Source organism: Balaenoptera physalus, assembly GCF_965194825.1.
Source record: "Balaenoptera physalus genome assembly, chromosome: 7".
Taxonomy (NCBI): Eukaryota; Metazoa; Chordata; class Mammalia; order Artiodactyla; family Balaenopteridae; genus Balaenoptera; species Balaenoptera physalus.
Genome location: NC_138886.1, coordinates 44,822,518 through 44,838,459, shown reverse-complemented (window position 1 = coordinate 44,838,459; position 15,942 = coordinate 44,822,518). Strand labels below are relative to the sequence as shown.

At 38.3% G+C, this 15,942-nt stretch overlaps 1 protein-coding gene across 4 annotated transcripts in view; it reads left to right on the top strand.

Moving 5' to 3' along the window:
- The window catches only part of OSTF1 (osteoclast stimulating factor 1), a 48,148-nt gene that overhangs the window by 20,499 nt on the left and 11,707 nt on the right, over positions 1 to 15,942 (top strand). For 3 of the 4 annotated variants that reach the window (XM_082471112.1, XM_082471109.1, XM_082471110.1), the window contains exons 2-7: positions 1,288 to 1,334; positions 7,495 to 7,545; positions 10,336 to 10,399; positions 12,071 to 12,124; positions 13,556 to 13,663; positions 14,558 to 14,607. In XM_082471112.1, coding sequence (XP_082327238.1) covers positions 1,288 to 1,334; positions 7,495 to 7,545; positions 10,336 to 10,399; positions 12,071 to 12,124; positions 13,556 to 13,663; positions 14,558 to 14,607 — 374 coding nt within the window. Of the gene's footprint in view, positions 1 to 1,287; positions 1,335 to 4,232; positions 4,386 to 7,494; positions 7,546 to 10,335; positions 10,400 to 12,070; positions 12,125 to 13,555; positions 13,664 to 14,557; positions 14,608 to 15,942 lie in introns of those variants that run through there. The other variant, XM_082471111.1, reaches the window with a different exon arrangement.

Sequence of the window (15,942 nt, the reverse complement as noted above, 5' to 3'; positions counted from 1 at the left end):
TATTTTATTTACTTACTTATTAAATATTTATTTATTTATTTATGGTTGCATCAGGTCTTAGTTGCGGCACGCAACTAAGATTTTTTTCATTGCGGCACTTGGGCTCTTCGTTGCGGTGCGTGGGCTTCTCTCTAGTTGTGGCACACGGGCCCTAGAGCTCGTGGGCTCAGTAGTTGTGGCATGCGGGCATAGTTGCCCGGCGACATGTGGGATCTTAGTTCCCCGACCAGAGATAGAACCTGCATCCCCTGCATTAGAAGGTGGATTCTTAACCACTGGACTACCAGGGAAGTCCCAATCATGCTGTTATATTTTAAAACATGTTAAAATAGGAATGAAAATGAATAAGATAAAAATGTACATAATTTCTGAAGTAGTCTTCCTGTGTCCCACCCTGGGGACCACTGTTCTGAATAATGCCCTTGGACTAGGTGGTCATCTCTAAAGGTTCTTCCAGTACTGAAACTGAACTGTTATCACATCTTAAGTAGGTAGTTCTTCTATTTTGATATGTGTAGGCTTTTTCCGACACTGTTTGAATTTGTTCTTATACTCATATATTTATTTAGCAAGCATTTATTAAGTTCGTACTATATGTCAGGTAGGTGCCAGGAGATTGAACAAGTCAGGGTTCCTGCCCTCAAATGAGACAGGCCAGCAAATCAGTTATTCTGAAACCAGGTGTTATGGAAATGCAGCAAAGGGACATATAAAGAGAGAGATGGTTTGGCAGAATGGACAGCTCTCATGAACATGACTCATTTTTGGATAGTTATTGAACTCTGTTGTGGGACTTAATGGAATCACAGATTTCTCCAACAGGTACAATTTTTCTCCCTGATATTTTCTTTTCTCTTGGAAAATATAAAATCCTAAGCCATTAATTTAAGAATATTCAACTATTGAATATTGATTCAATATTGATTGAATCAATTGATTTTATCAATTGATTGTCCCATTAAATATCTCTTTATGTTAAACTCTCACCTTTCTGTTTTTAAACTTAGATCTTAGGGTTGGAGAGGTTCTACATAGGACAGAAGCTAAGTACAAATAATTTGGTAGCTCCTGTTGTTTGCGAGGGGGAAGGTATGTGTTTATTCATACTTTCATTTAACAAATATTTTAAAAATACCACCTATGCAGAAAAAAACACTTAATTCCAAAATAAATTTCTCACAGGGGCTTTTAGTTAAGGAATTCTGAAGAATAGAAAGGAAAATACTGTTTACAGCAAATTTAGAAATGAAAGAATTGATCATGTGTTTTTTCTTTCCTTTCTTTCAGGGCAAGTTAAAGTGTTCAGAGCTCTTTATACGTTTGAACCCAGAACTGTAAGTATTCAGTTTTTCACTTTCAAATTGACATAAAAACCAAACGTGATTTCATTTAGATACTTCCTCTGTCCTAAATGGTCATCAGCTGCTTCAACCCTTCATTTGACTAAGGACAGAGTCCTCTGTGGTCCAGCCCCCTTTCTAGTCCTGCCATCCTCTGCTCCTTCCCTTTTGTGGACCATTCCAGTCTGGATTCAGTGCACAGTATAACTCATCTCTGAACTCTTTCTAGACTCATGGCTCTGCACCTCTCTAAGCTTTGATTACACACTTCCTCTTCCATAAAGACTTTCTGATCACCCCAGGGAGGAGTGGGATGTCTCTCCCGCCTCTGAACTTCTGCACTTGGCATTGCAGTCCTGCTCACCAGCACGGTGTCTAGGGTGCAGAACACAGGGCTTTAGAGCTTACAGTAGCTTTTAGGACCCGCTCTGCCTCTTTTAGCAGCTGTGTGACCTGGTAAATTCAGAAATTACCTAACCTCTGTGCCTCAGTGTACTCATCTGTCAAGTGAAAATAATAATAATCTCATAGGGTTTTAGTGAGAATTAAGTGAGATTGTGTAAAGCTGCTGTTACTATTAAGGAGTCATTGTTACTATTAGAAGGAGTAGTGGTTGCTATATTCATAGACTCTTAACACATACTTTTGATTGGTTGATGTATCGATTACTTTAATTCACCTTCAGTTCTATTCCAGGATGGAGTCTCTCTACTGTTATTTATTTATTTTTGGCTGCATTGGGTCTTCGTTGCTGCGCGAGGGCTTTCTCTAGTTGCGGCGAGCAGGGGCTACCCTTCGTTGCGGTGCGCGGGCTTCTCATCACGATGGCTTCTCTTGTTGGGGAGCACGGACTCTAGGTGCGCGGGCTTCAGTAGTTGTGGCACATGGGCTCAGTATCATGGGCTCTAGAGCGCAGGCTCAGTAGTTGTGGCACACGGGCTTAGTTGCTCTGTGGCATGTGGGATCTTCCTGGACCAGAGATCAAACCCATGTCCCCTGCATTGGCAGACAGATTCTTAACCACTGCACCACCAGGGAGGTCCCTCTACTGCTTTTTAAAAGTCTTGGTTATTATTGAATGCACAGGAGAAAATAGACATTTAATTCATTAGGTTTTTTGAATATTCCACATTTAAAATGCTATTTTTTTTTTTTTTGTAATTTATTTATGGCTGTGTTGGGTATTCGTTTCTGTGCGAGGGCTTTCTCTAGTTGTGGCAAGCGGGGGCCACTCTTCATCGCGGTGCGCGGGCCTCTCACTATCGCGGCCTCTCTTGTTGCGGAGTACAGCCTCCAGACGCGCAGGCTCAGTAATTGTGGCTCACGGGCCCAGTTGTTCCGCGGCATGTGGGATCTTCCCAGACCAGGGCTCGAACCCGTGTCCCCTGCATTGGCAGGCAGATTTTCAACCACTGCGCCACCAGGGAAGCCCTAAAATGCTATTTTTAATATCCATGGTCCCAAGGATCCTAGGCTGTAGAGCAGTGCTGCTAATTCATCCTGTGTGTGCTGGATGGTCAGTAATGGCTACCTCATGCCCTGCTGCTCCCACTCTCTGCTCCTCTCCATCTCCCCTCAATCCAGATGTTAAAGAGGAGGTGTCTGGCTGATCAGGTCCCAGGTGTCTTCCTGACTGCTTAAGTGCCCATGCTGTACCAGTTGCTCAGTATTTTGAATATCATCCTAGAACTAGGTTCATCTTAACATTCTTTTCTGAATGAGAATTTCTTTTGGACAAGCTCAGTTTGGTCTTTCTCGCCTGAGCCCAGTGGCCATCTTCTCTAGTGGGATGGGTGTACCCCAGTATATCCTAAACTCACCTAAAAGTCATTGAGACAAAGAAGTTGGAAGGGCTGAGCTGGACTCTGTGAGACCATCGCTGACATGTACAGCACCCCAGAAATACCTGGGTCCAGTTTTTAGCTACTATACTCCTCTTAGGAGATAGGGACAGCAATACCCAACTCGTCTTGGTGATCCACTGGGAAGCTTGTCACTCCTGGTTCTTCCTGTCAGTGCATTTCTCTCCTCTGTCGTGCATGAAGGCAAGGTAGTCCTGACACCACCCAGCCCTGTTTGGTTCTTATTTCTTACCCAACCCCCAATCCAATAAAGTGTCATAGAGAGGCCTGGTAAGACTGGATAGACCAGTGTAAAGTTGCACTGATGGAGAGAGAACAGCATTTCCTGTGTGCTGGAGGTATATTGATTTCTGCAAGAAAACCAGCAGGATCCTCCTCTATCATGTAACATTTGCTGGACTCCTCTAGGTTTATAGCACTATATGTAGGGGAAGGAGCCCTAGGGTGGGATTCCAAAAGCTGAAGTAGGAGCCCAGCCCTACCACTCACTAACTGTATGATCTGTGGCAAGTTCTTCAACCTCTCTGAGCCTGGCTGTGAGATGGAGATTAAACCCATGACCCAGCCCTGCCTTAATGGGCTGTTGTAAGGATCAAATGACGTTAAGTATGCTTTGCAAGTATAAGGCACTGCTGTTGATTTTGTTGTATTGCATTATGTTCGGTGGGGAAGAGAGAAACAACAGATATTTTCCACAGCCATTGCCTTTTATCCTGGTCATGACACCATGGCAGCCAGTAATGGCTATGCATGACCCTTCTGTATGAGAGAAAGCAGAGGTGGTGATGAAGGGCAGGGACTCCAGAATCTGAATGTCGTGGTTCAAGTTTAGGGTCTACCATGTACCTGCTGTATGGCCTTGGACAAGTTTCTCATCTATAATGTGATGATAAGAATAACACCCACCTCACAGTGTTGCTGTGAGATTGTAAGTGTCCAGACCAGTGCCTGGCACATGATAATACTATAAAGTGCTAAATGAAAACATCTGTGGAGAATTTGATTTTTTTTTCTTTTTATTAATTCTCAGGGCTCCAGGTTGACAAATGTGGAAAATTTCAAAAGGACGTCACAGTGTTTCAAAAAATTTTCATAAAATATATATTTGCATAAACCAACCAAAATTAATGCCTTGAGAATTATATGTTACCAAGAATATATGGAACAGGATATACATTACCAAGTGCATACTCATCCCTATAACATCTCAGTGGCCAACAATTTACTTGTTCTGATACCTTGTGGTTCTTCAAGGAGAGAGGAGAAGAAGAATGTGGTTAAAAACCAAAGAACAGACTAGAAATAGACAGTGCTTACTTGATTGTGTCACTCTTTTCCCATCATAGTCCATGAATACGATGCCAGGAATTTAAAAGTCGATCCTCACTGAACATTTACATTGTGTCCTGCAAGTGGTTTCTTAATGGAAAGTGTGAATATTGGAGGTACAAATCTATCTAAGTTTTAAAATCATGAAATTACCTTGTTGTTTATACTGCCACCAGCAGTGTGAAGAATTTGGTAAAGGACTTAGGAAAAACCACCCCTAGCTTCTTTGGAAGAAGATATTCTAGCGGGGGTAGCATTGTGTGTCTGGGAGCTATTGATTAAAAAGAAAATAAACCTCCCACTCTCTTTTCTCAGGATGAAAAATTAGCGAGACCTTTTTTTACCTGACTGAAATCGACTGCCTCTTGTTGCTGCCTTAGTTGAAAAACAAGTCTGATCTAATAGGTAGCTGAGGCAGGCACCGCTATTGAACAGCAGCCGTTAATTTAAAATCTGAAACAGCACAAGAAGTTTTGAAATGAGTGTACTTGGTGACATATTCCAAATCATGCATTTTACCAAACCACAAAAGAAAAGAATTATTTACAAATACCATATGATTTTAAAAATTGAGGTAAAATTCACATAACACAGCATTAACCATTTTTTGTATTTAAAGTGAACAATGAAGCGGCATTTAGTACAATCACAATGTTGTGCAGCTATTACCTCTGTCGAGTTCCAAAATATTTTCACTGTCCCCAAAGAAAACTCTGTACCCATTAAACACTGACTTCCCATTCTTCCAGGCTTTATTCCTTTTTATGAGGAAGACTAATTACAGAGACTTGTGTGTGTTCTTTGTTTTTTAAGTTGTTTGTTTGGTACTTTCTCAAAATGTGCCTTTTGTTTCAAGGGTGAATCATCTTATTAAGTGTGGAAATTCAGGCAAACTTGACTTTTGTGATTTTAGAGATGACTCCTTCACTTCAACGTAAGCACCGATTGAGGAGGATTCATTGTTAGACGTAAATGGGCAAGGTTAGCTTCTCTTCAAGACATTGAACTCTTTCAAAACTCCAAGAAACTCAGTCCCTCCAAAAAAATGCTAAGATTTCACATATATTCTGTTTTCTTTACTTTCTTACATCCTGCTTCATTCTCCCCACCCACTCCTTACTGTCATCTAAAGGAGAGATAGTCAGATGCTGTTCAAATTGCCAGCTAAGACCAACCTTTCTGTTGTAAGGATGGCTACTGCATCCCACCAGCTGGGATGCCATGGTGGCAGTGAGTCACCTTTCCGGCCTCTGAGAAGTGAGCCAGTTAACAGCAGGGAAGTGCTAAAGTAAACAATTTGTTTCCCTAATCACTTTCTATATCCATCACATATTGGTAGTAGTAATGATCATAGATCATCAGGACATTTTAGAGAAAAATTGAGAAAAGTCTTAGAAGGCTTTACTTTTTTTCTTCCAAATGCCTATTTCCAATAATATTAAAATGTATGTCATTGATCTACATAGGCTCAACTAATTTTGCATAGATATGCTATGTGTAAGTCTAGTCTCTGCAGACCGAAGTGTAAATTAAGAAATGCTTCAGAAAGTGCTTTTTAGAGGATCTCACATTTTTTAGTTTCATTAATCATCATTTGCTAATTTTTATATTTGAATGCATATTGCATCTAAATATTTATGAATTGTGGTTGCTTAAAGCGTGATATAGCTGATATAGTCTTCATTTATATTCACGGGGAAATAGTTATAAAAATAATAGAGATCATCTTTGAAACTAAGTAAATGACTGTTGCAGAGTCACATTTACTGCCCTAGTCTGCAGCTGAGAGAGGAGGAGATAAACAAAAGGAAAATGAAAGAATGAAATAATTTGTTTCACTAGCATAATTTTTATTAGTGTGGAGCAGTAACTGGAATCAAATATCAAAGCCTTTAAAAAATTTTTTTTTTCCAACCAGCATTATGAAACTAATATGTGCTCATGATCTTATCCTATGTAAAATTTTGTGCCCTACATTCTTCACTCAGCATGACAATGTAAACATTTCCCAATATCTGAAACTTGCTCATCAGTAGACATAAATATACATATATATATATATTTTGGCCACACTGCGCGGCTTGCAGGATCTTAGTTCCCTGACCAGGGATTGAACCCGGGCCATAGCACTGTAAGTGCTGAGTCCTAACCACTGGACCACCAGGAAACTCCCTAGACATTTTATTTACTCATACAGTCATGCGGATAAGTGTTATCTACTGATAGGAAAAAGATGTTTAATTAAAGTGCCTGGCTTTACTCAGGGAGTTTGTAGGACATTTGGCTGGTATAAGAGCACGTATTGCCTGTGTAATTAATTAACCCCTTAGAGCTTGCTTATGGTCTAGAATGAGTTACTGCTTCATATCTTTCAGCTCTTTAGCCTTATTAATGGTTGAATTATGTATTAACTGTTCTCGTATATAAGATATTCATCTTCTCTGAACATGAAGAGTTAAGATAATGGTTTTCTCAAAATAAGTAGAGAGTGATGTTGATATGAAAGTGTTTAAGGATTGAAGGCTAATCGTTTAGGAGAGAGCCAAGCTTCTAGCTATTTTTCATGGTTTTAGTTCTAGACATTTATCCTTTTATGAAAAAATATATATCACCTTTTGAAATTTTTACAACGAAAAAGTTTTATTAATATTCTATTTTGGTATAAAAATGCCTTGCTTTCATTGTGGAAGAAAATAAGGTGTGTGTGTGTGTGGGGGGGAATTCTTATTTCTTATATTAATTCTTTGAAGTTTATCATGGGAAAATTCACATTTCTATGCATGTGTTAGCTTGTCAGTAATGTTTTGTTATATGGTTTATGTGCAGATTTAAGTATATAAAAACTACGCTGTCTATAAGGATTTTAGAATCTGGAATTTGTATAATTATCATCATCATTGTATTCTAATTCATGAAAAAATTACATGGAGTAAAACTTAATTTTTTTTTTTTTTTTTTTTTAGCCAGATGAATTGTACTTTGAAGAAGGTGATATTATCTACATTACTGACATGGTAAGCCCAGCCAATATTTTGTCATACCACACATGAACTAAAGATGTATACGACTATTTTGTATAGCTGTAATATTGTACATTATTTACATGTATATCTGTATAGAAATACATATACCCAAGTTTACTCACTGAGCATAATTTGTAATAACGTAAGATTGGAAGTAGCCCTTAGTCCATCAGTAGGAAAATAGTTGAATAAACTTGGCTGTATCTACAAACAGAGTATTATGCAGCTATAAAAAGGAGTGAGGAATATCTCTATATGATATTATGGAGTAATTTAAGTGAAAAAAAGCAAGGTGAAAAAAATGTGGATAGTGTGCCTTTACTTATGTAAGTAAGAAAGGGTGAGAGGATATACATATACTTATTTTCCTCAATTTAAAATGAAAAGTCAAAGGAGGAGTCAAAAATTTTTAAAAAGTAGTTTCTTCTCTGAAAGGAAGGGAAAAAGGGTAGAGGAAACATAGATGGAATATAGACTTTTAAAAAATTACACCTTGTTTTGGAGATCTGTCTTTGGAATCATGTAAACTTTTGCATAGTTATAAAATTAAATTAAATGATAAAAAGCAATCCCTAAAAATTAAAAGCAGAATGAATCAAATGAACTTAGTTGTACCCCAGGTATTTGGCATGACACACAGAGAGGAACTATTCCAAGTGACTTTAAAACTCAGCATTTCGACTGAATATCTCTAGTAGAATAATATGAAGAACAAAAAGAACTTCTACCCCCAAATTATAAACAGTTTTTAATCATGATGTTGGAGAAGTGTTGGTATTATTATTCTGAGATTGCTGCATGTGTGTTGCAGTTTAGAGCAAATGAGTCATTAAGTCAATGATGTAGAAAACCGGCAGTTTCAGCCTGCAAGAAAGGATGTACAGGTAGATGTAAGATCAATGAAGTTAAGTAGCTCTGCATTTGAATTGGAAGTATGTTGTATTTTATGTAAAATAAAATAAACAAAAAGATTTCTTGCTCTGTCCTTTGAAAAGGCCAAAAAAAAGAGAAAAAGACCAACCTAATAATAATATGTTGTTTCCCATTAAAAGGAACAAAGTTCCTTTGAGAAATGTCTGGTACCAGGTTGGGGGCAGGAAAGGTACAAGATAATCCCAGGACATCTCATTATTAGAAAGCAAGAAAGCTCCCAAAGACTACTAGGGTCACACTGGAAAGACACAGAACTAAACTGAAGAGGCTGCCACTGGTCAAAGATAGGACAATTTGAGCAGTTAGGGCAACAATCCCAAGGATTGAAACAAATCTGCTCTGTTTAAATTCATGAGCTCCTAATGATACTTAAAAACAAAAACAAACATCATTGGTCAACCTAAGAGAATGCTAGGGAGCCAACTTTTTATTCTGATGACTGTTAAGGAAAAGAATCAGTATTTATTCTGACAACTCTAAAGGAAAAGAATCAGTATTTATTCTGCCTTTCTCCATGAACTTTATCTCTGGGTAACCTGAGAGTTGATGAGGGAAAGTTCGTCTTTAAGGTAATATTCTAGTTATTTAAATGAAGAAGGAATGATAGAATTAGAATGTCACCATTTGCAACCCTTATGAAATAATGGATCCAAATAATGCTCATCAGTGGTTACTAATGTTACAAAAAGAGAGACATTGTGTGTCTCCTGATGGAAGAATCAATGCTACACATGAAATAGTCTTGCTAAAAAATTGAATCTGAATCTAATTAAGCCTCTAGAACTAATGACCGATTTATAGGCAATACAGGGAACAGAGGAACACATTTTTTTATAACAAGGGATGCAACAAGGAAAATCCAGACTCTTCCAAACTCTTCGGAACAAACTAGTTTCTTTGAAAAGTCTATTGTGAAGGAGTGAAAAAAAAAAAATGAAGGGGGAAACTATAGACTAAAAGAGACTTAAGAGGCAAATCAATCAATCATACTGTATGGACTTTATTATAAGACATACTGGAAATTTTGAGTATTGTAGATATTTGATGATATTAAAGAATTATTGTTGAAAAAATTTTAAGCTAGCAAACAAAATAACACATGATAATGGTGTTATTATTATGGAAAAGTCCTTATCTTTCAGAGATTCATATTAAAATATTTACAGATAAAAGAATATGATGTCTAGAATTTATTTCAGGATAATCTGAAGGGGAGGGAGGTTGTAGGTGAGGATATGCATGAAACAGTATTGGCCATGAGTAAACAGTTCATGCAGTTAGGAAATGGGTATGTGTAGGTTCCTTATACGGTTCCTTCTACTTTGGTAGGTTTGAATTTTTCTATGATAAAAAGTTACCAAAAAAGCAAAGGTGAAATAAAGAGATCTTTAGAAAACCAAATATATGCATATCTTGAGACTAAGAGAAATTAGACTCTGGACCAAAAAATCCTACAGATAGTCTGAACTAAACATAATTTTTTCCCTTCTCTTTCATATTATCTCTGTTTGATTTGTTTGAATGTGGAATCTCTATGATGAAGTGTCTTTGATTTGTTGCAGGCAGATGTGTGTATATTTGTAATTTAATGATAAGGGGAATGGACATCCATAACTAAGGAGTGAGGAAGCTTGATCAATGTGACCAGGGCTGATGGACATTTGGTAAAGCAGTAACTCTGCATTTGAATTGGAAGTATGTTGTATTTTATCTTAAATAAAACAAAAAATGTCAACTGCTCTACCCTTTGAAAAGGCCAAAATGAGGCCAGTATGAGCCACATGGTTTTAAAAATGACTGAATGTAAACTGGATTCGGTGCCACTTAATTTAACTCTTCTTTCACCAGAGTGATACCAATTGGTGGAAAGGCACCTCCAAAGGCAGGACAGGACTAATCCCGAGCAACTATGGTAAGTATGGCTGCAGTGGCTTTACTTGGGCTGTACTTTGTGTATTTTCAGTTATCTGGTTCCTGAGGCCTTTCTGCTTCCGGCTGTGGCTGAGAAATCAATGGAGTCATTGCCAGCCTAGGGCATTTTCTACTCTGAGCCTCCTCTTAATAGAGTGGCCATGGATGCTGGATGTACTTGAACTTGACTCCTTGGCTTAAGAAAATGCATTGTAACATTCTTGAAAGAACCTAAGGTTTCCAGGGAAATGCTTATGGTTTTACTTTATTCAACGCTGAGAACATTTTTCTTTTTCTTTTCTTTCTTTTTTGTTTTTTTTAGACTAGCCCTTTCTTTTGTGATGAAGTAACCTTGCCTTGTTATGTTAATTAATGTTTGGGGCAGTGATGTTCATTAAATGAATATTAGGGCAGTTTGAGGAGCTTGAACAGTGAGACGTGGGCCCTGCCTTGAAGCCACTTCTAGTTGGAAGGGGGACAAAGCAGACTTTCGTAGAAATCAGCAGAGTAAAGTAAAAAGCACACAGGATTGATAAACAAGGGTCCTGGGTTTTAATCCTTCTTCCACTTCTAACAACAAGGGACCTTAGTTAGGGCACTTAACTGCTGCCCCTGGGACCGTTTTTCCATCTGTATAATGAGAGGGTTTGATTTAAATCACTTCTAAGGTTCCTTTGGACTTTAGCATTAGATACATCCTTAGACCAATGGGGCTGACATCAGGCACCAGTTCCGAACACTGGAAGGGGACTTAGAAATTTCAAGGAAGGCAATTCAAAGCTCCTAGGGGAGGGGAGGGGAGGAGGTGGAGGAGAGGAGAGGAAGGTGGGGGAGGGAAATGAGTGAGACCTGGGGCTCAACACATGGGCCCCACTTACCTGGTCTAAGGGCCATATCATTCTGGATTTTAAAAGACTTTAAGCATTTCTACACTCCTCTAACCTTTGAAATCCCAAATAAACAACTTCTCCAGCTGGTCATAGACTGAGGGTGCAAAATGTTTCTCAGTTGCTAGATCCCTGGTAGCCAAGGGAGTATCTAGTTACAGCCCTTTATGGTGGGAGGGGTGGGTCTGAAGTCTCATTTGAACAACAGTCTTCATGTGGTCACTCCTACTGATTCTAGGACAGCAGTGAATACACCTTCCTTAGGGGCAGTTAGGTATGCTGATTGCCCATTCTGAATATAGAAAGCAAAATATTTCTCCTTTACCTCACCCTTCATATCCACACACACAAGGGAAACAATTATTTTCAGCCATCTTCAAAGCAGGGTGTTTTTATAGAATGTAAAAACGAACCTCAAATGCTTTCTTTTGCAGTTTCCTGACTAAATTTGTTGGTGAAATATTTGAGCAAACTGGTAGGCAGACCTTGGATCTGTTTGTTTCTATTTATACTTCTAGTTAATTGTTATGTTTGTTTCTGTTTATACTCCCAGTTAATTGCTGTGTTATTGTCTTAGCTTGGTTTCTTTTGACACATAATTCAGCTTCTTTCAAAGCACAAAACATCACTTTTGATTTTCTGCCATTTTTTAAAACTCACATTAAGTAAGGGAAGCTGTATGGTGGAAGGTCCTGGCACTTCTGAAGCTGGGACACAGAATTGGCTTCAGGGAATCCTTTGGGTGGCCCTCTCAACATTGATTTGCACCTTTTTTTTCGACCTAGTGGCTGAGCAGGCAGAATCCATTGACAATCCATTGCATGAAGCTGCAAAAAGAGGTAGGTCTGATTCTTTTTGATTGAGATAAACAGTACAGTAAAACACAGACATATTAATTGTGTAGTTTGATGACTTTTAACAAATGCATATACCTGTGTAACCGACACCCAGATCAAGATCCAGAACATTTCTATCATCCCAGAAAGTTCCCTTCCCAGTTAAATCCTTGCCTCCCCCAGAGGCAATCTCTGTTCTGGCCTTCTTTCCCTCTACAGAAATGTGTGATTTTAATTTTCAAAATGTCAGTCACCAAATAACTTTTGAGTCTTACCTGCCCTGTGCTTAGTTGCAAGTGGAAAGTCATGCTCTGTGATTCGCAGAGCTCAAAGTCTGGCGGGGGAGAGATGTGTGTAGCAGATCATTACAAGATGGTGTGATAAGTATAGCGGTTGAAGTGTGTTTCAGTTAAACAGGCTATAGAGGCCAGAATGAGTAACAGGAGGGCAGAGGGTGGGGGCTTCTCAGGGGTCCAGCATCTGGGAGAGTGTTGGTATATTGCAAGTATGAATGGTGAGGATGGAGTTGGGGAGGAAGGGAGCACCAGGGATGGGGCTTGTACTTGGGGCTTTGTCCCGTAGATCAGTGGTTCTCCACAGAGGGTAATTCCTCTCTGCAAACCCTGGGACATTTGGCAATATCTGGAGGCATTTTGACTGTCATAACTGGGGGGATGCTGGCACCTTTTGCGTAGAGGCTGGGGATGTTGCTAAACATCGTGCACTGCACAGTACAGCCCCCATAACAAAGAATCCTCCAGCGCCAGATGTCAGTAGGGCCGCTGTTGAGAAACCCTGCCGTAGATCATGGGGAATTTTTTGTAAGGCCACAGTAAGCTCTCTTTCATTTAATTGTAGATATTTCTGAAATCTGAATGTACAAAAGGAAATTATTGGTTTAGGATTGTGCATAAGTAGAACTACTAAATTGACATTTAAAAATTTTTTTGTAAACTAGATATTTAGGGCATTAGCCAGAGGATTTTAAATGAATAGTTATACTTTAACATATAAGAGCATCAGCTTTGAGTAGGTTATTTAGTTTTTCTTTTCTTGTAGGAACTGAAAATGTGTTTTAAATATTAATATGAGTAGTGTCTGCTTGTTCTTAGGTTTGACATTTGTTCCCAAAGTTCCAGGATTTCACAAAGGAAAAAAAAGTTTTTTTTACAGAGTAAAAATACCTTAAATGGACCCATTTAGGCAACTCTTCCCATTAACCTACCATTAAAAATTGATGTTAATGCTTTCCATTAATAAACTGGAAGTCAAAATGTACCACAGAGAATGCGTTATGGGGCAGGTTTTAATTTCAGACTTGCTGATTAATCCTTTGCAAATGCGAATTTATGCAGGATGAAATTGATTTAAAAGCAAAATGAAAAAAACTAAAAACCTTTTTCATGTGTTTTTATAAATGTAAAATGTTTTCAGGCAACTTGAGTTGGTTGAGAGAGTGTTTGGACAACCGAGTAGGTGTTAATGGCTTGGACAAAGCTGGAAGCACCGCCCTGTACTGGGCTTGTCACGGGGGTCACAAAGGTATTACATTTTGTTTGTTACTATAAATGTCTGTGCTACTGAAAATGTGCTTCATCTAGGGGAGCCAGAGTTACAGAAATGAAAAAAGAAATTTGTTATTCTTTTTAAATTTTTCAGAATGTCAGCCAAAAGCCCAGTCCCTGGAAGCTCTGTAAAACAGTAGGTAGAATGTGATTGGTCAGCCTCACTACACGGACCTTTTCACTTGAAAGAGTGGAAGCTTCCTTTCTTCTCTCAGACTTGCAAAGGTTACAGGAAAACAACAGTAATATAAAAATAAACCCCACTGTCTAATCTCACAGAAGAAAGGACCAGAATTGATTCCTCTGACTTAGTTTTTCCCAGGAAGCTTTTATGATTTACATTCTAAGCTTAAGATTTAGGAAAGAGACAGCATTTGCTTGAGTTAGTGATTCAGTTGATAACTTCCTCTGTTATAATCAATAATAATGACAAATGGAATTTCTAGGTGTATTTCAGCCTGGCTGAGAATCTACCACACCCACTCTCTTTCTCCCTCTCTCTACAACACACAGAAAATGATCCCAACAGTAATGAGAAACAAAGAATCCAACAAATTAAATAACATGGCCAAAGGAAAATTTAAACACAAATTAGTGGTAATGAATATTAAGTGCCCCAGCAAATGTAAAAATATTCCTATCATAGATGTCATGTGAAAATACAAAAGCCAAAATATTTGAAAAAAAATTTCCCTAAGTAATTCTACCTTTTATAGTCTTAGGTCTTCTATTTACATAATGTTGAAAACTTTGTTATAACGATTTTCTTGAGGATTCTTGTAAAAAGAATCCTCTTTTAAAATTATTATGCCGAGTCTTGTCAGACTTTTAGTCTCATTCTTTAAAAAGATCTTTTCTATTTGAATTTCAGATATAGTGGAAATGCTATTTACTCAACCAAACATTGAACTGAACCAACAGGTGAGATTGCTTATGCAGAAGTCATTTAACCCACCTACCTTGCTCTCCTGGTACAGCTTATGTGTGTGTAAAATCCTGTCTTGGTGTCTTGGAACTCACCTTTTCCCATTTATTATCTTTAATAAAACTTTTAATCAAAGTACAACAAGCACATAGTTAAAAAATTATTATTACATTAAAGTCCCCATTGCATAAAGCCCCAAATTCCTGCCATACTCCACCTCGTATATCACTTTCAGCTTTTAGTGCTTTCCTCTTACCTTCATGTTACTAAGGAATATGCTTGTGGAGCTGTCTCCTAATTCATCATCTTCATAAAGTATTTTGGCATCCTATCTGGTAGGTGAAGGTTTACGCTTGTCAACCGCCCAGCTGTCATCTTCCAGCACCCAGCGCCCAATCTTTCCTCCTTTGGTTCTCCTAATGTATCATCATACATAGCATAGTTTTTGGTTATATTACTATATAATGCTTATGGTATTATGGTTATTTAAATATCATTCACTGCTTGTGTAACTTTTTTGTTTCTGTATTTATTGACTTTTATTTAGCTTTTTTTTTTTTTTTTTGTATTTCACAAAGACCTCTACACTGTTTTATACTCTCTTGATATACTTTTCTAAATTGTATAAGATAATTGCTTTCTTTTTTTTCTTCCTGGAATCATACTGAAGACTTCCATCTTCATTCTCTAATCGGAGCAACTTGGTCTCTACTGCCCTTTGCTGTCTTCCTGGGAAACGCTTCCCCTCTCTCCTGTGTGTGTCCTCACTTTTCTGGATCCTCTGTCTTCCATTTGTTGAAGAATACCTTCAAGTAAATTCCTGAGAAAGGGGAGCTTGGGCTTGATTATTTGGCTGATAGAATTCTGGGTTGAAAATGACTTCCCTCAGAATTTTGCAGGCATGGCTCCATGGTATTCTAGTTTCCAGGGTTGCTTTTGAGAGGTTTGATGCCTTTTTGAGTCCCATTCTTTGTGTGTTAACTGCTTTTTCCCTTTTTTATTTGGCCATGCCGCGAGGCTTGTAGGATCTTAGTTCCCTGACCAGGGATTGAACACGGGCCCCTGGGCCCTCAGCAGTGAAAGTGCAGAGTCCTAACCACTGGGCTGCCAGGAAATTCCCTGCTTTTTCTCATGATTAGAATTTTACTCTATCCGTGGTATTCCAAACTTTCACAATGATGTGCTTTTAGAATGGGTCTTTTCCTGAAAATGGTAGTGAACTCTTTCAGCCTGGAAAAATATCTTGTATTATTTCTTATATATTTTTATCTGACTGTTTCCTTTGTTCTTTGGTTCTGGAATGCCCATTAGTAGCTATGTTGGACCTCTCA